Source organism: Hippocampus bargibanti, linkage group LG09 (genome assembly GCF_051943395.1).
Source record: "Hippocampus bargibanti isolate YZ-2025 linkage group LG09, ASM5194339v1, whole genome shotgun sequence".
Classification (NCBI taxonomy): domain Eukaryota; kingdom Metazoa; phylum Chordata; class Actinopteri; order Syngnathiformes; family Syngnathidae; genus Hippocampus; species Hippocampus bargibanti.
This window is the reverse complement of record NC_142742.1, coordinates 14,441,875-14,469,360: the sequence shown is the minus strand read 5'-3', so window position 1 is coordinate 14,469,360 and position 27,486 is coordinate 14,441,875. Positions and strand designations below refer to the sequence as shown.

Sequence of the window (27,486 nt, the reverse complement as noted above, 5' to 3'; positions counted from 1 at the left end):
ATCGATAAACCTCCTTTTCGGTCTTCCTCTCGGTCTCCTGTCTGGCAGTTCAAGGCTCAGCATCCTTCTCCCGATATAGTCGCTCTCTCTCCTTTGGACATGTCCAAACCATCTCAGTCTGGCCTCTCTGACTTTCTCTCCAAAGCCTGTAATGTGAGTTGTCCCTCTAATGTACTCATTCCTGATCCTATCCAACCTGGTCACTCCCAAAGAAAACCTCAACATCTTCAGCTCTGCTACCTCCAGCTCTGCTTCCTGTCTTTTCTTGAGCGGCACTGTCTCCAGTCCAAACATCATGGCTGGCCTCACCACTGTTTTATACACTTTTCCTTTCATCCTGGCTGAAACCCTTCTATCACACATCACACCTGACATTTTTCTCCTGCCGCTCCAGCCTGCCTGGACACGCTTCTTCACCTCTTTTCCACACTCTCCATTGCTCTGGACAGTTAACCACAAGTACTTACAATCCTCCACCTTCTTTATCTCTTCCCCCTGTAGCATCACTCTTGCACTTGGATCCCTCTCATTCACACACATATATTCCGTCTTGCTGCGACTGATCTTCATTCCTCTCCTTTCCAGGGCATATCTCCACATCTCCAGTTTCTCCGCCACCTGTTCCCTGTTCTCGCTACAGATCACAATGTCATCTGCAAACATCATGGTCCAAGGAGATTCTTGTCTAACATCGTCTGTCAGCCTGTCCATCACCATAGCAAACAAGAAGGGGCTCAGAGCTGACCCCTGGTGGAGTCCCACCTCCACCTTGAATTCCTCAGTCATACCGACAGCACACCACACAACTGTCTTACAGTCATGATACATGTCTTGTACTGCTCTGACATACTTGTCCGTCACTCCAGACTTCCTCATTCAATGCCACAGCTCTTCTCTGGGCACCCTGTCATACGCTTTCTCCAGATCTACAAAGACACAATGCAATTCCTTCTGACCTTCTCTGTACTTCTCTATCAGCATTCTTAAAGCAAACACTGCATCTGTCGTACTCTTTTTTGGCATTAAGCCATACTGCTGCTCACAAATGTTCACTTCTGCTCTTAGTCTAGCTTAAACTACTCTTTCCCAGAGTTTCATTGTATAACACCCTCTGCGACCCTAATAAGGATAAATCGGTATAGAAAAAAGATGGATTGATGGATAGATTCAACATGACATGCCACAAGCATCATCCAAAATCATAAATCTTTGCTGAAGTTTAAGACATGAATGTCTGTCTTTGAAATAAGACGAATCTGTAAGATGTAGCAAAATGTGGCAGGCAATTCAGTCTGCCACAAAATACAAAGAAGAAAAATGATGATTAAAAGAAGAAGAAATTGATAGTATGAAGGTTATCTGCTCGCTACATTGTGGTTGCAAATGCTGCCACTTGTACCATAATTTATTTTGATTTATTTATTTTTGCCATAAATGACTTTTCGTTGTGCGCTAGTTTCTGCTTGATCTTGTAACACGCAGGTCATTTTCCAATTAGCTGCTGATTGTCACATGACGATCAAACAATCGTGTCTGCTTCTCTAAACACACATATGGATTTGCAATTGTATTGAGCATGAATAACCTTTATATTATCCTCTGCCTCTGAGCAGATCAGGAAGAAAGATCGTTATTAACACACCCCATTGATAGGACAATTTTATATACACATCCATAAACATCTGATGTTACTTTTAATTTCTACTCTTTTGTATTTCTTTAGTTTAGTCGTTGTTAAAGTTGTTACTTTACGTATTGGTAGTTTAGTGTGAACCGTTACTTTGAACATTCTTAGTTCAGTCTGATTGTGAACTTTCACCTTTGTATCTATCGATGAGAAGGTTTCTTCAGCCGTCATCTGTACAAATTTGAAGGTTTCGGACGTTTCGCCTCCTATCCAAGAGAGACAGATGACGACTGAGAGCTTACACAGACGTACCTTTGTATCTAGCAACTGATTGGCTCTTTTGAAAGGATGTCATTCCCGCCGTATAACTACCTCTGGTGAGGGAGGGGCTCGTGCTCTCGCCGCTTTCCCTTGATGGAGTAACATGACTCTACACTGTCCGGAAGATTAAAGAATCTTTTTGTTTTCTACTTTAGTTCCTTACGGGGCTGGCGGAAATAGTATTGGAGTGCTTGTCAGGGGGACGTGTTTGGTATTGTTCAACTGTGGCTCTGTACTCCATTGCAGTTCAACATAATAGAGTAGGGAAAAAAGGCCAGAGTAAATAAGAATAATAAAATATCTGGTGAGAAATGGTCAATGTCTCCAATTTACTGTTTGTTGTGGATGCCAAGAAGTAAATCATCCAGTTTTTTAAAACCCAAAATATTCTGCAGGGAATGTACCAAGATTTGTTGTGCCTCTTCAATAGACTAATTTAGCAAGGCAGAAGTACACTTGAAAGTTTTGTTATCTTTCAAAGCATTTTATCGAGCTTGTAACGGTAGTCCAACTGTGTGCACCTTGCTCGATATGAAAAGTTTCCAGAGGTAACTGATGCCTCGATGTTGCGCATCATAAATAAGGTTGACACAGATTGAATGAACTCATATTACAATAGTTGCAGCTGAAAGCATTTAAGTGGGCATATGCACTGCTTGCCACTGGCTGCTAAATATTTATTGTATGCTGCGTTTAGAGCGCACCCAGAGCATTGTCAGTAGTGCTTCATTAATTTCCCTGCTGTGAAATCAGGCCGGTAAAACACTGGGAAAGGCACTTAAACTAATTGCATTTTACCGTCAGACATGTCCAGCTTCACATCCACTACCTTGAGGAACATGGGCAGCCTTCCTCACTCCAAATCATCTCTACACACAAATGAGTGTTTTCTGAATTATGATAATAATCGTCATTAATGTTACAGATGTGATCACCAACAAGCTTTATATACTCTGATGTCCATTGCAGGCTGGCCATCTGATTATTTGTTGACTTATTTCACTGTGCAAATGCATTAACTTTTTCAGGGACAGGGGTTAGTACATTGGACAGCTTAACATGATAATGTTACGAAATGCAGGAAGGGTTAATGCACTGATTCACTCATAACTATGTGGTTAATCATGGTAAAATGTTGTATATGAGACATGAAACTGAACTCATTATGGTTACCCCCGATCTGAGCAGTCGGAGTTTGCAAAAATGTCCAAGAAAAGGCAAATATCTCATGTGTTCTCCTCTGCACAAACAACTTGAAAGGTCTTCAAACAGTGTTTGAAGACCTTAAATGATTCGGTGAATGCGATCAATCGACCGCAGTGGGCATGTGATAGTTTTATATTGATTTAATTAACTTTTTATTGTATTTATGCTGAATGAGTGTGTGCATAAGATACAGTACTTTGTGGTGTGTTGCTATGGTAACAGGAAATGGTTCCTAGGCTACAAACAATTGTTTCATGAGGTGATTTAGTCTTCTCTCACACTCACGCAGGTATTTCCTGCGTTTCACCATCGGCACAAAAGACAGCTGCACTTTTATGATTTATGAATGCAGCAGGCACATGCCGCAATGTGCAATATAGTATGTCACGAAGCATATGAGACGTGCAAGTTCCTTTGTTGAACACTGTGAGCGTTTGTACGGCGGTTGCAAACATCATTTTAAACATTTTTATGCTTTGAGAAGAATCGACGGGAGATTGTTTTATAGCATTGTTTCTATGTGATCATATGTTTTCATACCAATTATCCTGTTCAAGGTCATGGCAGTGACGGAACTTTTTCCCAGCTGATGCAGGCTAGTAGGATATGCTTCATGACTTCTCACAATCAGTGCAATGTCAATATGGATTATTTATATGTTATTGTTAACTTCCGCTGGCAGTGACATGGTACATGCTGCTATCTTGGTCACCGGCTGTACCGGTTTGATTCCTGGCAGGTGCTCAAATAAATACACAGCCACTGCCGATTCCAAATCCAGATTAGGACTATGTCAGAGAGGCCATTCGGTGTAAAAAGTATACTCAGTTAACACACATAACATGGAGAATATACATCATGATGTGCTTATTTTAAAATTCTGTGTACAGTATGACACAAAAGAGCAACAAAAACGTTGAACAGCATTAAACCCTCAAGTATTGTCTTTCCTGGAAGAACAAAACAACACCGACCCTGATGAATCTAATTCTTGATTGACTTCTCCCGTCCTGTGCCCCTTTTGATTGGCAACAGAGACACAAAGTGATGAAGATTGCTGAGCACAGCACAGATAACATGTTTCATCATTAAGGGCTTGTGATAAATATTCAAGCATTCAGCAGCTTCCACTTATCGGGTCACCATCATCTCTCTGCAGCTTGACGTTGTGGCTCACAACCCTGTTGGTAAAACACGTGTTTGAGTTCAGTAAAATTACCATTTACAATTTTGAGGAGAGTCTACTAATAGAGCACCATCACAGTGATGGCACTGATAGGTCAATAGGTTCTTTGGATGGCACATTCAAGTTTGCTCAACCATTCTATTAGTGTCATTTCACATCCTCTATGGAAACAAATGAATGCAGGTGTCACACTCACTTGTTCGCTTACTCCTCGAACAAAATGGATCCTCATTTCTGGTGGCTTCGGCATGCTTGAATCGACTCACTCCTTTGTTCTTGCATGCACAACGGTGTGCAGCAGGGAGCCGGTCCATGTTAAATTGGGAGTGGGGTGTCCTCCTCCACGTCTGGCATCCATACAACACTCCCACGTGCACGAGCATCACCACATGCAGGTCACTAAATTCCTCAGGTATTGCCCGAGGGGCTCTGGAATGTGCAGAGGAGGCACATTTGTCGACAAGTGAAGAATGAATTATGCTTTTTTTCATGGAAATAGTTACTTTTAGAATAGTCACTGTCCCATATTTCTAAGGAAATATGAAAGCTTATGGATGTAAAAACATCACGATAAAAATCACCTAACTTTGATATTATTGTTGCATAGCCATGAGAATGGACTGTTTGGTATCATACTTTAGCAAACAACCATATCCTCCCTACCTGCGAACCTCACTTGCGTGAAAACAATTAAAATAAATTAGCTTTTTCAAAACATGAATTAATTGCGCTGATGTTTCACTGCAACTTGTGCAAAGCTAACATTTTGCCTCAGCTGGGCATGCAAACCATTTGTCAAGACCTCACATCCAACCATTACACTCCCAAACTCAAATTTTCATAGTTCATGTGAATGGGCTCACGCCTAGTCCCTTTATGTCTCTCTCTGGTCCATACAATTTCCCGGAATACCAATCATCATAAAGAAATAAAGATAATTGAAATTGGTTGATGACACTAAATCTTAACAACTATCTTGAAACAATATGATTATCCATCCATCTTTTCATGTTTAACACCAGTGCTGGAGCTTATCCCACCTGACAACGGGCAAAAGTCGGACTACACCCTCATTTGATTATTGTATTTTTATTTAATCAGATAATTTAAGAAAATACACCACTGTCACTAAAGAAATAAAAACACATTACCTACTCCATGGCCCACACAGTCGTATTTTACAGAATGGCTCACATGTTTTTTAAGGATATTTAATCCTTTCAGAGGCAGCAGTTACTACAGTGGAAAGTTTACCATGTTATCAGGTGACAGCATGTAGTATTTTAAGTGTTTTTTTTTTTCATTTCTCTATTTTCTCAGCGACAGGGTTTCTATGAAGGCACACATCAATGACTTGCTATCAGTTATTGTTCCAACAGTTGCAGTTACGGCTGCGGTGCTGCGGCTTCATTTTTATCACAGTTGAAATATATGCATGAATCATGCTGTGCTGTCACTTCGATGGACAAGTGTGCAGGATATGTGCCAAAGCCATAAGCCGCTGCCTTATTTTGATCAAAAGCGCTATGGTGACCATTACAAGGCTTGTCGAGTTGACGGATTGCAACTTTGACACGTTTTTCCCTTGGCTTCCTTTCAAACCTAATGACTCAGGCCATTGCTGATTTGCCCTGAGGGTTGAAGACACAATTCTCCTTCCTGTGGTTTTCTAGACAAAGGCCAAAATTCTCGGGGGAGAACATTTAACCTTTGAAGAAATTGATAAGAAAGCCACTCTATTGATTTGCTTTGCTCAGAAAATACAATTCTGAATTCACCACGAACGTCCGGAAAAGATTCTGCCAGACTGACTTGACATAGAGAAGATGGCAAAGGCACAGTTCACCTGGGATTGATTTGTCTAACCTTAAAGGCCTTTCAGGGTTTTCAACTTGTAAACAATATATACAGTACTACCAAAACATATTTACATAGATAATCATATCAATCAAATCTTAGAGGAGCATTTGATGTCAGTGCTCAATTCTGATTTCCAATTTTGGATGTTTTGGACACGACATCTGTATCTACGAGTGAAACACTTGATATATGGTATTTGTGCTATAAGAATATGATTTTATTTTATTTCTACATCAATTCTAGGAGTATATTTTCGCAATACAGTAAGTTCCGCACTATAAGGGGCATCCAAAAAAAAATTGCATTTTCTCTGAAGCCGATAGTGCCCCTCATAATTCGATTCATCTGATTAATGTATCAATATTCTGATTTCTCAGATGTAGTATTTTAAATGTTCTGTAAAGCCATTTGTTACAGCTCCGCCAGTTGTGAGAGCGTAAATGAATGTGTTGTAATCTATTGTATTACTTTAGCGTAGCTCCAACTAGTGGACACATAATGCAACCACAGATACTGTAGGTTCAAATTCTACTGTATGTGCATTAGTGCCTAGCACCTTCTATATAAAAACCGTTCTAAAATCGGCCATTCATTGAAGGTGCGCCATATATTCCAAAGCGCTTTTAATGCAGAAAATATAGTACTTTGTCAAGCAGGCTTTTAAGCATTCACCATGACAACATAATTTTGCCACACAAATTTCACGTGAACGTGAGCTATAACATGAATCTGTAAGAAATTGCAGATCTGATGACACAATATTGCCATTTTTTAAACATTTGACCGGTGGATGCATTTTGACTGGTGTCTCAGTGTGCTCAAACATCAGTCACACCCGCACACATCAGACAACGCTCTCTTACATATAATGGCGGCCGGAACAACACAAAATATACAACAAACCTCGTGAGGCAAATACCAGATCCTCGCTTCAAGGTCTCGTAAGAAACAAACCCCACCAATACTATGCACACATTGATTCCTTATGCAAACTATGATAAGTAACTGCTATCACTGAAATGGTTATTTATAGTGTTGCGGTATTTGCATGGTCTGCGTCTCAATCATCAGTCAAATCATAGACGTTGCCATTAACAAAAGTTTTATGAAACGCAATGAATCGCTCAGGCCTCATATCAACCCTAAAACACTTATTGGATTATTTAAAGACTCTAAATTGCACAGAGGTATGAACAGTCGTGTTTGTTTTTGAACAAAGGGGTGGAAATTGAAGCATGTCTTCCTTTCATTGATTGATTCATTATTGGGATAATAGTTTCTTGCAATGCAAAGAAAAAATGGCCAGTGTAGACTGTGTCAGAGCAGCAATTTTATCAGAAAATGCCAACGGGGAAAAATAATTGGAGGGGGTTAACTCCGTTTTCCTGCACGTCCTAGTATTTCGTACGTACAGATGTGAACATACATACAACATACTCTAGAAAGGAGGCCCCTGATACAAGCTATTTTCAGATAGTGCTGACTCTTTTTCTACTTCTGGTAAGGTGTGTGCCAGAAATATTGAAAACAGACGTAAAAAGAAATTAAAACGTCTGTTCGATGTTGAACATGGTTTTTCATTGCCTCAAGAATGTTTTTTTCCTCATAAGTGCAGAAATGTAAAAAAAAAAACTTTACAAATGAGAATCAGAATCAGAATCAGAATACCTTTATTCGTCCCGCAATGGGGAAATTTGCAGAGCCTCGTCCATCACTTTCAAATCATGACTGCTTTGATGATGTTCTTGCAAACAATCTATGGTAAATGAATGTGACAGCTACCTCTTTTAGATTTTTACTGCTATATATGCTATATATATATTTCTGAGGATATATATATATATATATATATATACAGTAAAGTCTCGTTATATCGATATTCAAGGGAGTCCGAAAAAATATCGATATAACCGGGACTATCGATATATCCGACCCTGTTTGCATGTAATTTTCTCCGTGCGTGCATAGAAATAGTATCGATATAACCGGGACTATCGATATATCCGATATCGATATAACGAGACTTTACTGTGTATATATATATATATATATATATATATATATATATATAAAATAACCAATGCTTTTCTTTGAAAAGTGACATATTTTCTTCACTTTGTTGATCGGAAAATTGAGTCGGTGTGGTGCATGGGCCTGGGAACCAATTTGATGGCATTCCAATAAGAAAAACCACATTGGTGAAAAAGAATGGGTGGCTCGGCTGTCGACTGTTTAGCGCGTCTGTTTTGTGGTGCAGAGGTGCACGGTTTGATTCCATCCCCTCAATCATTGGATGGAAGAGGAGTCAATGTTTGTAGATGGTACCAATAACCATGTAGAATCGGTATTCCCACAGAGGTCACGTACCAGAGGTTTACAAAGCCCTTGTCACGGAGAGAACAGCTTCGACTCTCACCGTTTTACAGTCACTTCAAAATTTGTACTTTTTCTTTTTTAAGACAGCATCTGGTTTTATTTCATTCCTTTAGTCAAACATTCACATTATAAAGTCTGCAGATGCTTCAGGGTAATGACGAAAGGGAGAGTAAGGACAGATTAGTCATGTCATCTGCGTTATAATCCTCGGAAATGCCAAAACTCTCGCCTGGAGATAACATATTCAGTGCAGCTCTCTGGTGTACCTGGAAGAGTCCAAAGTCAGAGGAAGTACGACAGTGACAGAAGTTGCGAAAGATTGTAGGATTGTCTCCATCGATAATCCACCCTCATCTTTCTGCTACAATTACTAACAAATAAATTCAAGCGGAGCAGGTTGATCTGATGTGGCCGAGCTGCTGTAGAAGTTCTCTGATCAACATGTTCATGCCGCCAGTACAAAATCAGCTTCTCCTGGGAGAAAATGTCTTATCTGCCAGCCCCCCCTGCCCGCCCCCACATTCATGCTTAGAGTAGCCTAGATTAATTTTACATCAGACTGCCAAGTGGATTTCCTCGTGTAAACCTGGTAAACAACGACAATTTGTTTTCATCCCAACAGATGGAGAACGATAGCAACGGCGGAGTTCGGTTACATCTCAGGGGTTGAGATCTTAGCCCTCGTTAAAATCAATTTTAATTTAAAATAGATTCTTTTCTTACAAACAGTGTATTAAAATCAGTTTGAGATGAGTAAATTTGATCCACTTTTGAAGGATCAAAAGAAAAACAAAACAACCACCCTCAGTCAAAAACAGTGAGAACAATGTTAAATATAGAGTTTTATTTTTCGGATTTCATTCCCATGGCTTTCATTATAAAGGAAATTTAGAGAATCTTCATTAAAAACAATATATCATTATTCAGTTATTTAAAAAAAGACCTTTGGACTTTAGTGATTATGTATTCAAGGCACGTTCATCACACTTTAACCATCAGCTGTCAAACATGTTTGAGTGTAAAATTTGAATCAGATTAAAGCTAACGCTTGATCTAGCTGATGCACATACATATTTCTGGAATCAAGCAGCTCACAAAACAATTACTCGGTTGTTTAATTTTGCACTCCACGGGTAGGTGGTCCTCTAGAGTCCGCACTGTTTGTGTGCAAGCAATTAAAAAGTCAATTTTCCATCATATGTTCACTTCAAGGCTACATAGCCGATGGACGCAAAAGTAGTCGGGCCAAGAATGTCTCTCCAACTCCCACACTGTCTTCTGGGCTATGATGGATCACAGCAGAACTGCACACTGATGGGCTATTATTTCCCTGTGAATTGAATAAATCACAACGCGAGCTCCATCTAACCTGTCGCATCACTGCTATTTTTTATTTTTATTTGTTGTTTTCATCTTTGTCTTTTGATAAGTATGCCTTGACACATCTAAGTAGGGCTAACATCTAATGATGTTGTGGAAAAAGCTTTTTTTGTGGAAATGATCGCGGGGGACTAAGCTGTTTGTGACTTGGGTCACTTGAAAATGTGTGTGGTTGTTGTAGCATTTTTGGATTTATTTTTCTGCCCCTTCTCAATTCAATGTGCATTAAATGTCTCTTAAAAGTCTCATTTAGTCTGATGCATTTTTTTTCAAGCATCCTATTCAGAACATCCTGTATAGAGCTTATCATACAATCGTTCACACCATAATAAAATTTGGAATCAGAAGTTTTATTTATTCTTGGGTGGTTGCTGGGTTAATCTAAAAGATTTTGTTTACTTCAAGTACTGTATTTTCTAGTGTATCAGAATCAGAATCAGAAAATCTTTACTCGTCTCACAATGGCACACCGGACGATAAGGCGCACCTTCAATGAATGACATGTTTAAAAGGGTTTCCATATGTAAGGCACACCACATTCTAAGGTGCTACAGTCAAGGTTTTATATATCCCAGCATGGACCGCGCAATATTTCTTCGACAGGGGATAATTGAGTCTTTGGCTTGTGTGTTTTTCCTTGGTCTTCCTCCCACATTCTAAAAGCATGCATGGCAGGTGAATGGGACACTCCATATTGTCCCTCGATGTTATTGTGAGCATGGATGGTTGTTTCTGTGTGCTCAGCGACTGGCTGTCAATCAGTTCAGGGTGACCCCCGCCAAGTGCTCAAAGACAGCTCGGCTCCAGCACCCCCACGACTCGAATGACGATAGAACAGGGATAAATGGATGGATACACTAGTCCCTCCAAAAATGGGCTTACCATTACCTTTTAATCGCCTGCCACTAAATAAAAAAAGACTCCAAATATACAATTGCGAGTGGCCCGGTACTCGAGTGGTTAGCACGCCGACTTCACAGTGCAGAGGTCATGACTTCATGTTCTCCCCAGGCTTTCTCCAGGTCCTCCTCATTCCAAAAACATGCATGGCAGGCTGATTGAACACTCCAAATTGTCCCAAGGCGTGAGTGTGGGAGCGAAGGGTTGTTTGTCTTTGATTGGCTGGCAACCATTTCTGGGTATCCCACCACAGAGTCCCCGAAAACGGTTGGGATAGGCTTTGTGACCCTAGTGAGGAATAAGCGGTACGGATAATGGGTGGATGGATGGATGGATGGATGGATGGATGGATGGATGGATGGATGGATGGATGGATGGATGGATGGATGGATATTCAATTGCGGGCACATGATAACAAAGATTAAATCCAGCTACACAATTTAATGCACACTTTTATTTATGAGATCTTCTAATATTCTTTCTTTCCCACTCATTTTCAGACCATCAGTATTCATGGTCACCCTCGCCATACTTCGATGAGGAAAGCTACTCCCCTCCACGCGAAAACATGAAGGGTCTATCCGGTGGCCGTCTCGCCCATCTCCAGCTCACCTCTCCCACGTCGGCCCACACATGTGGCTATGGAGATATCGACCATCCCCTCGAGCATCATCTCCACCACGGAGATTCACGGCCACCGCACTATCTGCTGAGCCCTACCGAGAGCTGTCCACTTGAAGGTCGCCATCGCTTCTCCCCAAGAAGTTCCATCCACTCGGAGTGTGCAGTAATGCCAGTGTCCATGGCGCCTACGGACCACTCTGTCTCATGTAGCACTTTTCCACGCATGCATTACGGAAGCACTTCCCGAGATAACGGGGGCAAGTCTTCGGGCGGGAGGGATGACAGTTGCTCTTCCTCGCATGGCGACAGCGGCAAAATTAACCGAATCCCAGCAAATCTACTTGACCAATTTGAGAAGCAGATGCCGCTCCAACGAGACGGCTTCCACACGTTGCAGTACCAACGCACATCCACCACAACAACGACGACAGAGCAGCGTAATGAAAGCCCTGGGAGGATCCGTCACTTAGTTCACTCGGTGCAAAAGCTATTCACAAAGTCACACTCTTTGGAAGGTTCCTCCAAAATGAACGGTACCAAAAGCGATTCGCATCGGGACAGCTCGCACCATCATCACCACTACCAAGGCCATCACAAACACAACAAGCGCAGCAAGAGCAAAGATCGCAAAAGTGACGGCAGCGGGAGGCAGCGTTCAGGAGGTTGGTGGAGTTCGGACGACAATTTGGACAGTGACAGCACATACCGACCGCCGAGTGTCATGTCACGACACCCCATGGACCAAATTATTCACTACTACCCAGATTCAGTGCACAGCCACCTAGCTGGAGACCTATCGCTCAAGACATCCAAAAGTAACAATGATGTAAAGTGCTCATCATGTGAAAGCATAGGCATGGCACCGGAAGGCAAGTTTATGAAGAGGAGCTCCTGGTCTACATTAACAGTTAGCCAGGCCAAGGAAGCCTACAGGAAGTCTTCGCTTAATCTGGAGAAGCCCGTGATGCCAACAGACCTCAAGGCCAACCTCAGGCCATGTCATTACCTTCAGGTGAGTTTCAATGGTCTGAATATCCATCATCAAGCTATGAGAAATTGCAGATGGGTTTACCATTTAGTTGTCTGGTTTATTTAGTGAATGTTATTAATTAGAATTCCCATTTGCCTGAAAACGTTTCTCTGCTAAGCGACAGAGAGAAAGTCAGACTAGACCATAGATCAGGGGTGGGCAAACTTTTTGACTCGCGGGCCACAATGGGTTCGAAAATTTGACGGAGGGGCCGGGCCAGGAGCATGTGGTGGGAATGTTTGGGCCGGATATACTAAAGCATTAAAGGACAACCGACGTCTCCGGACAAGTTGTGTCCATAATTTGTCAAATCGCTTCAAAAGACTTCTATTGAGTGTATTTTACAAAGATTCCACTGCATGTAGCTATATTTTAGGTTTTAAGACTCGCGCTGAATATTCCGGAGGACTTGTTTTTGAGTTGGTGACAAGTCCTCACGTCACATCACTGAAGGAACGCCCCTGACCGAGAAAGGACACACTGTAGCAGTCTTTTGATCACGCAATGTATTTTGCGGTACTTTATTTGGTCTGAAAACTTCGTGTTGATCCGTGTTGATGGCGAAATTAGAAGGAAAACATGTATAACGCGATGGTGAATCCTTGTGTGTTGTGACAAAAATGTTGAGCCATTTCCACACGGAAGATTGTCGCCATCTTCTGCCTTTTTTTGGGTGCAACATCCCCCCCCCTGATGCCTCAAAATGACACGGAATAAATTCTTTAATCGATTGCTAACATGTATGCTTTCCTCTTCAGAACTATTTCAATCATATTCATAACTGGATGAGTAACAGGAAAGCATCTTCTCTGAATCTGAAGCCATTGTTTTGATTCTCGAGCAAGGCAAGACGTCTTGGCGTGACACCACGAACAAGGGGGTGGGACCTTCTGAAACTGGCCACTTCCGGTTTAGATTTTTTTAAGTCATTTTTATTGGTGTTTTTCATTTGACTAAAAATATCATACTGCATGTTTTGGGTATTTCTGTGGTTTTTTCATGCAGAGAAACGTCCGCCAGCAGTCTCGTCCTCACCACTGAGACTGTTGCTGGGTTTTTGACAGATATAAAGAGAGAAGTCACATCGTAAGATGCCAATGTTTCCTCAGGCTGGATATAAGGTCTTTGATCCTCTCTATAAACCCTGTGGTGTTCTCTACGTGATATTCTGTGTTACCAACCAACTAAGATAGTTTTTAAATATTTGGCTACATTGTATGTAGAGGAGTCAATGCTACAAACAATGAGTCTGAGGGGGAACCCTTCTTTATATATTTTTGGCAGGCCATAGATACATGGCGTGGCCTCTCCCGGGTATAATCTAAAATACATCTGTTTGTCTATATGTCTGTGTAAGGTCTCAGTCGAACAGGAGTGGTCCATCGATGAAAAGGTTTATTCAGCCATCATCTGTACTTCTTTGAAGGTGTCAGACGTTTCGCTTCTTATCCAAGAAACTTCGTCAGCAAACTAAAGTCTAACTGGTAGTTTAGGCCCTATATATATATATCCCTACTGTCCAGACATGGCGGTGTCGGACTCTGCTATGATAGGTCCCTGCTCTCAGGTTGGGGGGAGCTGAGGACTACTCCCTGCAGCTGCTCCACTGATAGTTCCTGTCGTTATGATAGGTCCCTGCTCTCAGGTTGGGGGGAGCAGAGGACTACTCCCTGCAGCTGCTCCACTGATAGTTCCTGTCGTTCTGACTAACGACTGGCCTGATTGCCCCACTTCGACCGGTATCACCTCATCAGTATTACTAAACCTATGTTGCCTAAGCTGGCTATTGTATGAACGATCCAAATTGAACCTCACCCCACTAAACCGGTTTAAATGAAGGATTTACTTGTTTGATGAAAATCGCTTCTTTTACACCCCTTTCAAACCATCTATGTTCTTTCGCTAAAATTTTAACCTTGTTGTCGTCAAATGAGTGGTTGCTAGCCTTTAGTTGCATATGTACTGCTGATTGAGGCCCACTAGTATTATCCCTGCGATGTTAATGGTCTTTTTTTGAGAACGTGTTTAGTTTCCACAATGTACTGCTCTTTCCAATTTTCATTCTTACAATTTATTGAATAAACTACATTACTTTGTTTTTCATTTGGCAGCACTTTTGGATGCACTAATTTTTGCCTTTTTTTGAAATAAGTCGGAATTTTGTATTGCCATAGGACTCTTTGTAGTTTTTCAGAAACTCCTGCAATGTAAGGTACTGCTTCTCCTCTCCTTTTTGTATCTTCGGAATTTTTGGTTTCATTCCCTATTCTTTCTTTCTGACATTTGTTAAATGACCACTGAGGCCTAAACTACCAGTTAGACTTTAGTTTGCTGACGACGTTTCTTGGATAAGAAGCGAAACGTCCGACACCTTCAAAGAAGTACAGATGACGGCTGAAGAAACCTTTTCTTCGTTTGTCTATATGTTTTCCTTTCTCTAACTTTTGGAGACAGTCTATCATTTATTTCTTGTAATTATTTGAAGGGTCCCTTTTTAGTTGCACATAAGTGTAAGAATCACTGATTAACCTATTTATTTTGTCTTAATAAATAAAGAGCCAAAACAACACTCACTTTAAGCTTGTGTCAACATAAAATGTTTGAAGGACTATTTTGGATATAGGTAGAAAGTATTTCCATCAAGTCTGCAGTGAATCTTAGCCTGTCTCCTTATTTGTCCACTCACTTTAAGGTCGTGTTTGACTTGTAGCACCGTAAACATCTCTAAAAATAGCTTCTTCTCCAGCTTCCTGCCGCAGGGTTATATTTAGCCAAGCGTTATCAATTCAATTCATGCGCTGTGACACGTCTTCCCCTTTGCAGGAAAATCAATGTGTTTCCGAAGATGTGTGGAAGAGGAGGAGGGCAGGTTGGAAATACTATCACGTAAAATATGTGAGTCTCTTAAAGACTCTTAAAGAGTGCCTATTCAGTGCTTGGAAGGATGATGCGCTCTATTTGTTTTGCAAAATGTGTTGCAAAATAAGGGGAAACCTTTTACGAATCATACATGTGAAATATGAACTTTTTTTCATAATCTATTTTTAAACAGTACAGAGTTGGATGCAACATCATTAGATTACATTGATATTTTATTTTTTCATGACTGGGGCAAAATGTGTTTGTGTATCATTGATATTCTAGTCACCTTGTTTGCGTCCGTCCTTGGTGTCAGAGGAAATAATAAAAACTTTGCAGTCATTCTCGTGGTTCTGTAGAGATGACTTTTGTGAGAATGGATCAGGTGCTTTGTGTGCGAGAGGGTTTGTCTGATAGATTGATGAAATGGTCATTGGGTCGGACAATGATAGATTCTTCGTCGCTGATCTTACTCTGAAATGAAAAATGTTGCAAAATCAGGGCAGTCGTTTGTTTTCACTCTGTGGTCATCTGTGTAAGCTCTCAGTTGTACAGGAGTGTTCCATCGATGAAAAGGTTTCTTCAAAAGTCAAGTCAAAGTCAAAGTCAGCTTTATTGTCAAATATGCTAATATGTATGACATACAGCACAGATGAAATTAATGTCCTCTCGGACCCAGCGTGCAAGACATGCAAGGCACTTATAACGTGGCTAAAAAGACATACAATTGACAACAGACAATACATGTAATTTCTGTATGTAAAGTGAGGTAGTGTCGTCTGGAAAGTGAGGCAGTGACATATGTAAAGTGAGGTAGTGACATATGTAAAGTGAGGAAGTGACGTAATGTAGTAATGCAAAAACAAACAACAAGAAAGGGTTGAAGTGAGGTCTTGCAGAAAAAAAATGAGAAAGAACAAAAAATAGAGTTCAGGGTGATCGTACAGCATGTAGCGTGTACTCAGAGTTCGGTGAGTGTGGCAGTGGGAAGGGGCAGGCTGGGCAGGGCTGGGAGGGAGTTGAGTCTCCGGACTGCCTGGTGGCAGAAACTGTCCTTGAGCCTGCTGGTCTTGGCTCGGAGACTCCGCAGTCTCCTACCCGATGGCAGCAGGCTGAAGAGGCTGTGGGAGGGGTGTGTGGGATCGCCAGCGATCCGGATGGCTCTGCGGGTGAGGCGGGTGTTGTAGATGTCCTGAAGGGGGGGGGGGGGGGGGGGGAGACACCGATGATCTTCTCAGCTGTCCTCACGATGCGCTGCAGAGTCTTACGGCAGGACACGGTGCAGGCGCCATACCACACGGTGATACAGCTGGTCAGGATGCTCTCTATGGTACCGCGGTAGAAGGAGATCGTGATGGGGGTCGGGGCTCCAACTCTTTTGAGCTTGCGGAGGAAGTACAGGCGCTGGTGGGATCTCTTGGCCATTGATGCCGTGTTGTGGCTCCAGGACAGGTCTTCGGATATGTGCACTCCCAGGAACTTGGTGCTGCTCACTCTCTCCACTGCGGCACCGTCGATGGTTAGTGGAGCATGCTGGGGGCGCACTCTCCTGAAGTCCACAACAATCTCCTTCGTCTTCTCCACATTCAGACGAAGATTGTTGTCCTTGCACCACGTTCAGCCGTCATATGTACTTCTTTGAAGGTGTCGGACGTTGCGCTTCTTATCCAAGAAACTTCGGCAGCAAACTAAAGTCTTACTGGTAGTTTAGGCCCTATATATATATCCCTACTGTCCAGACATGTCGGTGCCGGACCCTGCTATGATAGGTCCCTGCTCTCAGGTTGGGGGGAGCTGAGGACTACTCCCTGCAGCTGCTCCACTGATAGTTCCTGTCGTTATGATAGGTCCCTGCTCTCAGGTTGGGGGGAGCAGAGGACTACTCCTTGCAGCTGATCCACTGATAGTTCCTGTCGTTCTGACTAACGACTGGCCTGATTGCCCCATTTCGCCCGCTATCACCTCATCAGTATTATTAATCCTATGTTGCCTAAGCTGGCTATTGTATGAACGATCCAAATTGAACCTCACCTCACCAAACCGGTTTAATGAAGGATTTAGTTGTTTTATGAAAATCGCTTCTTTTACTCCCCTTTCAAACCATCTATGTTCTTTCGCTAAAATGTTAACCTCAGCTTTTAGGTGCATATGTACCTGCCGATTGAGGCCCACTGATATTATCCCTGCGATGTTGATAAAGTCCTATCATAGCAGAGTCCGGCACCGCCATGTCTGGACAGTAGGGATATATATATATATATATATATATATATATATATATATATATATATATATATATATATATATATATATATATATATATATATATATGGCCTAAACTACCAGTAAGACTTTAGTTTGCTGACGAAGTTTCTTGGATAAGAAGCGACACCTTCAAAGAAGTACAGATGACGGCTGAAGAAACCTTTTCATCGATGGACCACTCCTGTTTGACTGAGAGTTTACACAGACATATAGACAAACAGAAGTATTTTACATTATACCCGGGAGAGGCCACGCCATGTATCTTTGTTCTGCCAAAAATACATAAAGAAGGGTTCCCCCACAGACCAATTGTTTGTAGCATTGACTCCTCTACATACAATGTAGCCAAATATTTAAAAACTATCTTAGCTCTGTTGGTTGGTAACACAGAATATCACGTAGAGAACGGGTTTGTAGAGAGGATCAAAGACCTCATATTGGAACCTGAGGAAACTTTGGCATCTTACGATGTGACTTCTCTCTTTACATCTGTCCCAACCCCAGCAGCAGTCTCAGTGGTGAGGGTGAGACTGCTGGCGGACATTTCTCTGCATCAAAGAACCAAACTTAAACCGGACCACATCGGCCAATTATTGGAAATCTGCCTTAATACTACGTATTTTCAATTAAGGAAGACATTTTACAAACAAATTCATGGTAGTGCTATGGGCTCACCAGTTTCACCCATAGTGGCTAATCTGTACATGGAAGAGATGGAGAAACAGGCACTCACATCCTTCCCGGGAACAAAACCTCGACACTGGTTTAGATATGTGGACGATACTTTCGATGGGCGGTACTGAAGAAACCTTTTCATCACTGTCTGTGGTCATTTCACAAATTAGCCCTAGTTAATCTATAACACACACACACCATTTATTGACACACAACAATTTGCTTCTTCCAAAAAAAAATACATTAAACAAATGGAAACCATTGGAGGAAACGAAGGCCTGTGCATGTGGGCGCATGCGCATAATGACTGACAGCACCACTCCGTCACACTTTCTTCCTGAACAATCATTTTTAGGCAATTGTTGTCAAGACATGGTGGTGTTTAGAAATAATTGTGATTTGAGGACCATTGAAGGATAATTTTAAGCTTATAAAGCATACAGTGTATGATATGTTTTTTGCACTGCCAACCCCCATTAAATATTCACTTCTACTTCTAACTTGAATGGCATTAAGTAAATGTTTGTCTGCAGCCAGCAGAAGTAGACTCTATTTGTATTTGTTAACAAGGAGTTTCAAGTTGATCTCTGTGGGTTTTTTTCTGTTGTGATGAAAAACATCTTATTTTTTAAATTATGTTGCTATTGAAGGCACTGTTTTTATTTTTATAATATATGGAAAGGCATTTGCATGCACAGAAATTGGCGCGTCTGTTGCCTTGAAATGTCTTTTGGACCATTTATGGGTGCCTCCACACTATTTAACACGCTTTAAGATGAAAGGTGGCTGGGGTGCTTAACTTCAGGATTAGTGTCAAGTGTGAGAAGAAAGAAGAGTAGATGCTTGCAGAGCTCCTCTGAAGTTTTACATCGTTCATCGTTTTTCTTAATTTGATATGGTAAACAGCCTTCCACTGACTCACAGCTGACGATAATACCTGTCATTTTTGTTTTTTTTTCCACTATGACGACGCCAGGCAACCTCATAGCTTGCCAGTAAAAATTCTGAGGTGGACTGTCCAGTGTGAAGCTATGGTTTACAGATTCTTCTATGTTGTATTGAGGTTTTTTAGCATGACCAAAATATCATGCTGATGAAATGTTTCTCAAAAATAATTTTGAACGGTCAATTTCTCACCGACATTGAGTTTGGTAACTTGGGATTTTGCTAGTGGACTAGTCACTGATGATAGTTGTGATGGGTCGACTCATGGAATCATGTATATGATGGCATAGAAGTAGCAATGTTTTATAAAATACTGCTCTACTGCTGTCCACCAGCTCAAGACAGATCACCTCCCAACATTGACGTCACGGTGGACAGGAGATGCCAAAAGAAATTCAATCTAATCATTGAATTGAATGTAAACAAGAAACCAAATCATAAACAAACTGCAGAGGCAATTACTGTTGACAAGTGCAAAGACCCCAAGCACTCTGGAAAATAACATGAAAACAAGATTAATTATACCACAATACCTCCATCAATCCATCCATCTACTGCCGCTCATCCAGGGTCGGGTCGCGGGGGCAGCTGCTTCAGTAGGGAAGCCCAGACTTCCCTCTCCCCAGCCACTTCTTCTAGCTAGTCCTGGCGGATCCTGAGGCGTTCCCATGCCAGCTGGAAGACATAGTCTCTCCAGCGTGTTCTGGGTCGTCCCCGGGGTCTCCTGCCAGTGGGGCATGCTCGGAACACCTCACGAGGGAGGCGTCCCGGGGGCATCCTAATCAGATGCCCGAGCCACCTCATCTGGCTCCTCTTGATGTGGAGGAGAAGCGGCTCGACTTTGAGCCCCTCCCGGATGACCGAGCTTCTCACCTTATCTCTAAGGGAGAGCCCGAACACCCTACGGAGAAAGTTCATTTCGGCCGCTTGCATCCGGGATCTCGTTCTTTCGGACACAATCCATAGCTCGTGACCATAGATGAGGGTTGGGACGTAGATCGACCGGTAGATTGAGAGCTTTGCTGTGTGGCTCAGCTCCTTCTTCACCACAACAGATCGGTACAAAGTCCGCATCACAGCAGACGCCGCACCGATCCGCCTGTCGACCTCTCGCTCCCTTACACCCTCATTCGTGAACAAGACACCCAGATACTTAAACTCCTCCACTTGAGGCAAAATCTCCTCCCCGACCCGGAGAGGACACTTCACCCTTTTCCGACTGAGAACCATTGTCTTTGGAGGTGCTGATTCTCATCCCAACCGCTTCACATTCGGCTGCGAAACACTCAAGCGAGAGTTGGAGAGCTCCACTTGAAGGCCCCAACAGTACAACATCATCTGCAAAAAGCAGAGATGCTATACTGAGCCCACCAAAACGGAAACCTTCAACGCTTCGGTTGCGCCTAGAAATCCTGTCCATAAAGGTTATGAACAGAATCGGTGACAAAGGGCAGCCTTGGCGGAGCCCAACCCTCACTGGAAACGATTCCGACTTATTGCCGGCAATGCGAACCAGACTCTGACATCGGTCGTATAGGGACCGAACGGCCTGTATCAGGCGCTCCTGTACCCCATATTCCCGAAGCACCCTCCACAGAACTCCACGAGGGACACGGTCAAACGCTTTCTCCAAGTCCACAAAGCACATATAGACTGGTTGGGCGAATTCCCATGCACCCTGGAGGACCCTGCTAAGGGTGTAGAGCTGGTCCACTGTTCCGCGGCCGGGACGAAAACCACACTGTTCCTCCTCAATCTGAGGCTCAACTTTCCGACGGACCCGCCCCTCTAGGACCCCTTAATAGACCTTTCCAGGGAGGCTGAGGACTGTGATCCCTCTGTAGTTGGAATACACCCTCCGGTCCCCCTTTTTAAAACCACAATACCTATTTTTGTCTAACAATGTTTGGAAGGAAAGAAACAATCTGCGATCCCCCTTCCGCCACTTTTGTGCATATATACATTGTAATTCATTCACTGCCGTTCACAAATTATATTCAGGAATTGAAAATCTAACATACAGCGCCGCCGCACCATTCCCGAATTTGTTCGCGTTTGGTTTTTTTCTGGTTTGGGTGCCGATAAGTCGCTGGCCATGGCCTCTGGCAATGTTTTTCCCTTCCACAAGGGGGCAGCATTTCCTTTTTTCCATGTTAGCGCTTTGTTCCAGCTTCAGCTGTTGTTAAAGCGCTGCATAAACCTATACGTACTGTGTGTATTACATTGTATTTTGGACAAACATCCTCATTTCAAGCTCATATAACTGCAGACCCATATAATTTAGGAATTAACTGTTTATCCTGATGAAAGAAGAAAGTCTAAGGTTTCTCACACTGTATTGAATGTTTATGTAATCCTAAAACTCAATATTCTGTCGTCCTGGAATTCAAGTGACAATGACAAAAACCCTGGCACTGGAATGGACACATTTTTGCACGTCTGGTAGTGAATGAGTTAAGACACAGACAATAATTACAGAACCAGGAATATACAGTAGTAATGTTTAACTTGAGTTCCAATGTGTGCTTCATTCGGAGCACGGCTACATTTCGAGTTGTAGAGTGCAGAGACTTTATCCATCCATTATTCGAATAGCTTATCCCCACGAAGGTCGCGGGCATGCTGGAGAAAAGTATCTTTCAGTTAATTTTCCATATCACAAAAGCTTTTGAAAATGGGTGTGTCAACTTTTGATTGTACATTCACTGGACGTGACCAGAGGCTTTTCTCATTTGGTGGCCATCATTAAATGCTGAACCCTTGTCTCTCTCAATCGCCAGGTTCCCCAGGATGAGTGGGGTGGTTATCCAGGAGGTGAAAAGGATGATGATATCCCTTGTCGGCGAATGCGGAGCAGCAGTTACGTCAAAGCCATGGGGGATGAAGAGAGCGGCGAGTCGGATTCAAGTCCCAAGACATCGCCACAGAAGTTGGTGCGGCCAGACGCTCTGGTAAAGGCCATCATCAGACCCCGAGAGATGTTGGACTCTCAGAGGTACATCATATACAACTGCCATAGCATTAAGCTTTATTTTTGCTTGCATGAAGCCACGAATGTTGTCAATTAGCTCCAGTGATTTGACTTGCTCATTGACATCTGATTCTGTTTTTTCTTTTCTTATTCTTTTCTTATCATTGCATCTGCTTCATGTTCAATTCACATTTTGGAGAGATATGCAAGTAGCACAGTTCGAAGATTGGGTGATCTGGTGGTCACAGTGTTTAATTCTCTCAAAATGTCCATGCACTCTGTAATGAAACTCAAATAATTAGATTTGAAGAAACCCATTATATGTTGACTCTTTTTTTGGTACTCTGTTTGTTTTCGAATTAGTATGCTATGCAGAGGGAGTGTGATTTCCCACCATAAAATGTGCTTGTTTAGCAAAGCATTTAGCAACCATTTAAATCAACTTCAACATAAGGCTAATGTATAAATCTTGTCGCGTCCCAAAAGAAGCATACAGTAGATACACTACTTATTCTGACAAGTTATTGAAACAGCAGGCAAGCAGGAGGTGCACTCATTAAAATAAAATATTTGAAGATTTTATTTAAATAAAATTCGTTTTCACAGATTAAGTCATTCACTGCCAGGGTTTTTGTCATTGTCACTCAAATTCCATGGCTCACAGAATATTGAGTTTTCGGACTAAATAACCATTCAATTCAGCGTAAGAAACCTTAGACGCTCTTCTTTCATCAGAAAAAAATAGTTAATTCCTGAATTACATGGGTCTGGAGTTATATGAGCTTGAAATGAAGGTGGCTTTCCAAAATACAATGCAATACATAGAGAGTAGGGACCTATCATAGCCGTGTCCAGCACCGCCATGTCTGGACATTAGGGATATATAAATAGGACCGATACGACCAGTAAGACTTTAGTTCGCTGACGAAGCCTCTTGGATAGGAGGCGAAACGTCCGACACCTTCAAAAAAGTACAGATGACGGCTGAAGAAATCTTCTCATCGATGGACCACTCCTGTACGACTGAGAGCTTACACAGATGGAATGCAATACATACATACATATTGGTTTATATTGCGCTTTAACTACAGCTGAAGCTGGAACAAAGCGCTAACATGGAAAAAAGGGAAATGCCGCCTCCTTGTCAAAGGTAAAAGACATTGACAGAGGCCATGGCCAGCGCTTTATCGGCACCCAAACAAGAACAAAAACAAAACCCGAACAAATTCGGTAATGGCGCTTTACGGCATATTTTCAATTCCCGGATAAATTTGTGAATGGCAATGAATGAGTTGAAGACACTATATTTTCCTTGAGAACAAAATTGTCACCCTGCAGTTTCAGCAAAGAATTGGCTCAATCACTAAAATTGTGTTTCCGCTTCATCAATGTTTCAATGAGCTTCATGTTGGACATTTAGCTGTGCGTGTTTTTAAATCATTCAGATGGGTATTCACATCTGCTCTGCTCAAGCACGCGCCCTAATGCTTAAGATGTGATGTAATGCCTACGGAGCAGCCTTCAAAGTTAAGGCGATTGCCCTATAAATGTAACTATCCTGCAATTCTGTACCATATTGTTGCCATGCTTATTTTGTTGTGGCACATACAGCGCTGTTTTGTGTCAGTTCATTTTTGCTATTTTCACCGGTGTTTATTTCCCCGCAGTAAGGTTGGCTTTTTTGTTTTCTCTCATATTTGTGTGTGTATAATGTTCATTTGCTCTTTAGGGAGAGTTTTTGTGACTGCTGATGGTTGTTGCTATCCCAAATGTGGTTTGCGACGGTCTGATGAACAGTTCAGTGTTTCGTCTGCCTTTCACACAGGGTCGGTTGGGATAGGTTCCAGCACGCTGCAACCTAGAACAGGATAAGTGGAATTGACAATGGTTGAATTGATGGATATTTATGTACTGTACTTAAAACCGGAGTGAAATTAGTTGGTGACACCCTTGCACATCCCATGATGTTTATGGCATTTCAATTTGTCGACTCCAAACTTCCCTGTTTGTGGAAATGTCTCTGTGTCGGTCCTGTGATTGACTGGTGACACCCAATTTCAGTCTGAGTTAACGCCGCTGGTGATTTATTCCTAAGAGGCTTGGTTTGTACAATCTAGCGGTGGCTGCTCCAGACAAGAGAGGCAATTAACCTTAAGTTGTCTCTGTAAGTAGCTCAAAGTCTTGGAGGAGGGTTGAGATGTTTGGGGCTAATACCTTCAGTGTGGATAATTAGATGATGTGGAGATTCTGCATTCTTGTTTACTTAGTCCACAATTGAGGCTATGTCAGTGACCTTGATTTAAGTCTAATATAAATTAGGTGGCCCAATAGCCGACTGGTTGGTGATTCAGCTTCCACACTCAAAAACATGCACCGTCGGTGAATTGGACACTCTAAATTGTAGTAACGTTTGAGTGTGAGTATGAATAGTTATTTGTCGATGTGTGCCTTACCACTGTCTGGATGTGTATTAAAAACAATGTTTAAAAAATGCAGAAATATGCGATACATTGGGTGCCGAACCACAGCTATGCGGAGGCAAGACTATTTTGAATCTTCCACTTTAAACTTTATTATCAGAGCTTCACAGACTTCTGAGAGCGCACAGAGTAAGAGTTTTGATCCTGAAACCCAGAAAGGACCGCCGTTCTTCAAGAACTCCTCGGGCAATCACCCCCTTGTGGGCACACCCGGTGTTTCAAATGAATTTAATAACAAAGCTTCTCTTCTCGGCTCAATAAGACTGCAGTTTGCAATCAGTGGACTCCGAGTGAGGCCTCGCAGCCTGATCCATGCCTGTCAATAACGTCTTTTCAGCCCAGCCCAGCAGAGTTTTTGTCTATGCACTGAGCAAGTCATTATTCTGAGAGACGTTGGGAGTGCAATACCGGCAGTTGACCACCCTCACCACAGCTGGATCATTTGGAATCATTTATCATATTGTTTACAGCTCTTCAAAATGGACAGTCTGGCCAGTTTTGGAAGGTGTGGAAACATGCCTCAGTACAACAGCCTCTTCAATCACAGAATGTTGGAAAGAACAAATGCTTTTTCAAAATTGCTTTTGACTGGTATATCTCCAATCACTTCTTTAACTTCACATGCTTCACTTTGTGTGTGCTCCTTCCTCAACGGCTACACTGGATCACGTCAGAGTCACCAGTGTAGCCGTTGAGGAAGGGGCACACACGACTGAATGTGGAGATGTGTTTATTCCAACGGGCAACAAGTGGATCTAACTCAAACAGAAAATGCAGTGAAATATATGTAACATGCACCCTCCCCCTCCCGTGCACCTGCTGGGTGAGATGCCTGGTCCTAGTGCCCGCCACAATATCACCTTTTTTATATGATTAGAGTATGTAAGCATTTCAGCGTTACAGCCGTTAGTCCAGTGGAAAGTTATCAGGTTATATGGTGCATGAAAGGGTAAATCACATAGCATGTCCATAACAAACTTTCCTCTACATGTGCTCAATTGATTCCACAATTAGTTTGTAATATTTTCATCTTAAAACGTAACTTCAAAAACCATTACTGTCATTTTGATGCCATTCAATTGGATTATTTCTTTCTGATGGCCTGAGTGCATTTGCATACTGACAGTGGAGCTATCTTCATGCCACCTTTGTGCATGAGCACCTCAGTATACAATTGTGTGGGAATGAGCAAGGCCTGCAGTGTAAGTAATGAAGACACAATAAGCAAGGGGGTGGGGGTAGACCTCATCATTGTTAGTCAGTGTGTGAGCAACTGGTTTAACCCTTTCAAGAACAGCTGTTACGACAGTGAAGCCTATGTGTCAGTTTACAGGCTGCATGAAAGGGTTAGCATACAACAGCTAGCGTGTGTGCATGTTCGTGTGTGCATGCTTGTGTTGGATTTTCACCCCAATCTCAGGTCAGAAACAAAGTCATCTTGGAAGAATGTCTACAAATGATGTGTTTATAATCTCATTGACTGTGAGAGTAAAACAGAGACAACAGGCAGGCTACATTAGACTAAAAAGGGAGATAGTGTATTCTCATTCTCACACTTATGTACAACCGGTGCATCTGGCAAGCGCTCTCTTGCCATTTCTCCTGGTTCACTGGGCTCGTTGGGGGGGAATTGGATTGCGGTCTTGGCAGATGACAGGAGTTGAATCTGCCCAGTACTTGCAAAATTTGATGCCCTATAGGGGCATTTGGAGGAGTTCACGCTTAAATTGGACATCTGACGCAAAGCATGTGAGTCGGGAACAGGCTGTCAGGTTGTGTCGCCTTCTTCTATCGTTTTCTCTTTCAAGCTCTTTTCAAGGCCCCAGTAGTTGACAGGGTCGCCTGTTTGTTCATCTCACCCATGAAGAATACATCACAGGCACATGCCTGCTCAGATGGAACAGCCAGGAGGGAACGTTTGATGACAATCATTGTTTTAATGAATGATTATGAATGCTTTCCACCCCCATTAAGAAGGCTACACACATACCACGTCTCAAAATAAGTGTATTTGCATCACAATTTGCATGTAAATATTCTTATTTTCCTGACTGTAGGCTCGTACAGTCTACTGTGGTATTCCATGTGGCTATATATTATAGGTTTTGGGTGAAATAAACATACTACTTTCGATTCTTCTCGATGTGTATTCATTTTATTTTGGATGCTTCTGAAACTTGCCATTTTAAAGAATGTTTGTCTTCTTCCTGGTTTCAGTTTATAACGCAGAAGCGTGAACAATGGTGACTTGACAAGTTGAACTTGCATCACGGCTATTCATGCCTTTTTTTTAATAAAAAAATGCTCCTCATAATTACAGTCTCTCTTCACGATTCTTCAGACTCCTCAGACTCATGATTCTCATTACAGATATACTGCAGTTATGTGTATGGGTTACTGTGAAAATTTGGAGGAAACATTCGATATTGAATATGACGCCTATTGTTTTGGTTGTCATTTGGGTCTGAATGAGCTTTCGATGATATACCAAATGTTTTGGTAGATCAACTATACCACATCTTAATTTTGATTGCCATTCTTATCTGGGATATCATCAACTACAAACATATTTCTCATACTATGTCAACATTTAATCCAATCAATCCTTTGGATTGGTTGCCAATGAAATTTTTGTGCATTATTATTCATCACGGAGGATCTATGTTGGTAATTATCTATCACCCGAATGTTTGCAGCACTTGGTGAAAACTTCCAAGCCAACATTCAGATCACCCTAATTTTTGTTTAAAGCAACAAATGCCCAACGAGTCACCTTCATCC

At 42.1% G+C, this 27,486-nt stretch overlaps 1 protein-coding gene across 9 annotated transcripts in view; it reads left to right on the top strand.

The window, feature by feature from the left end:
* The window catches only part of dlgap2a (DLG associated protein 2a), a 184,771-nt gene that overhangs the window by 122,070 nt on the left and 35,215 nt on the right, over positions 1-27,486 (top strand). For 7 of the 9 annotated variants that reach the window (XM_089003726.1, XM_089003723.1, XM_089003721.1 and 4 more), the window contains 2 exons: positions 11,357-12,492; positions 22,035-22,249. The exons of 1 other annotated variant lie outside the window; for it this stretch is intronic. In XM_089003726.1, the coding sequence (XP_088859852.1) occupies positions 11,357-12,492; positions 22,035-22,249 (1,351 nt within the window). The remainder of the gene's footprint in view (positions 1-11,356; positions 12,493-22,034; positions 22,250-27,486) is intronic. One more of the 9 variants, XM_089003724.1, reaches the window with a different exon arrangement.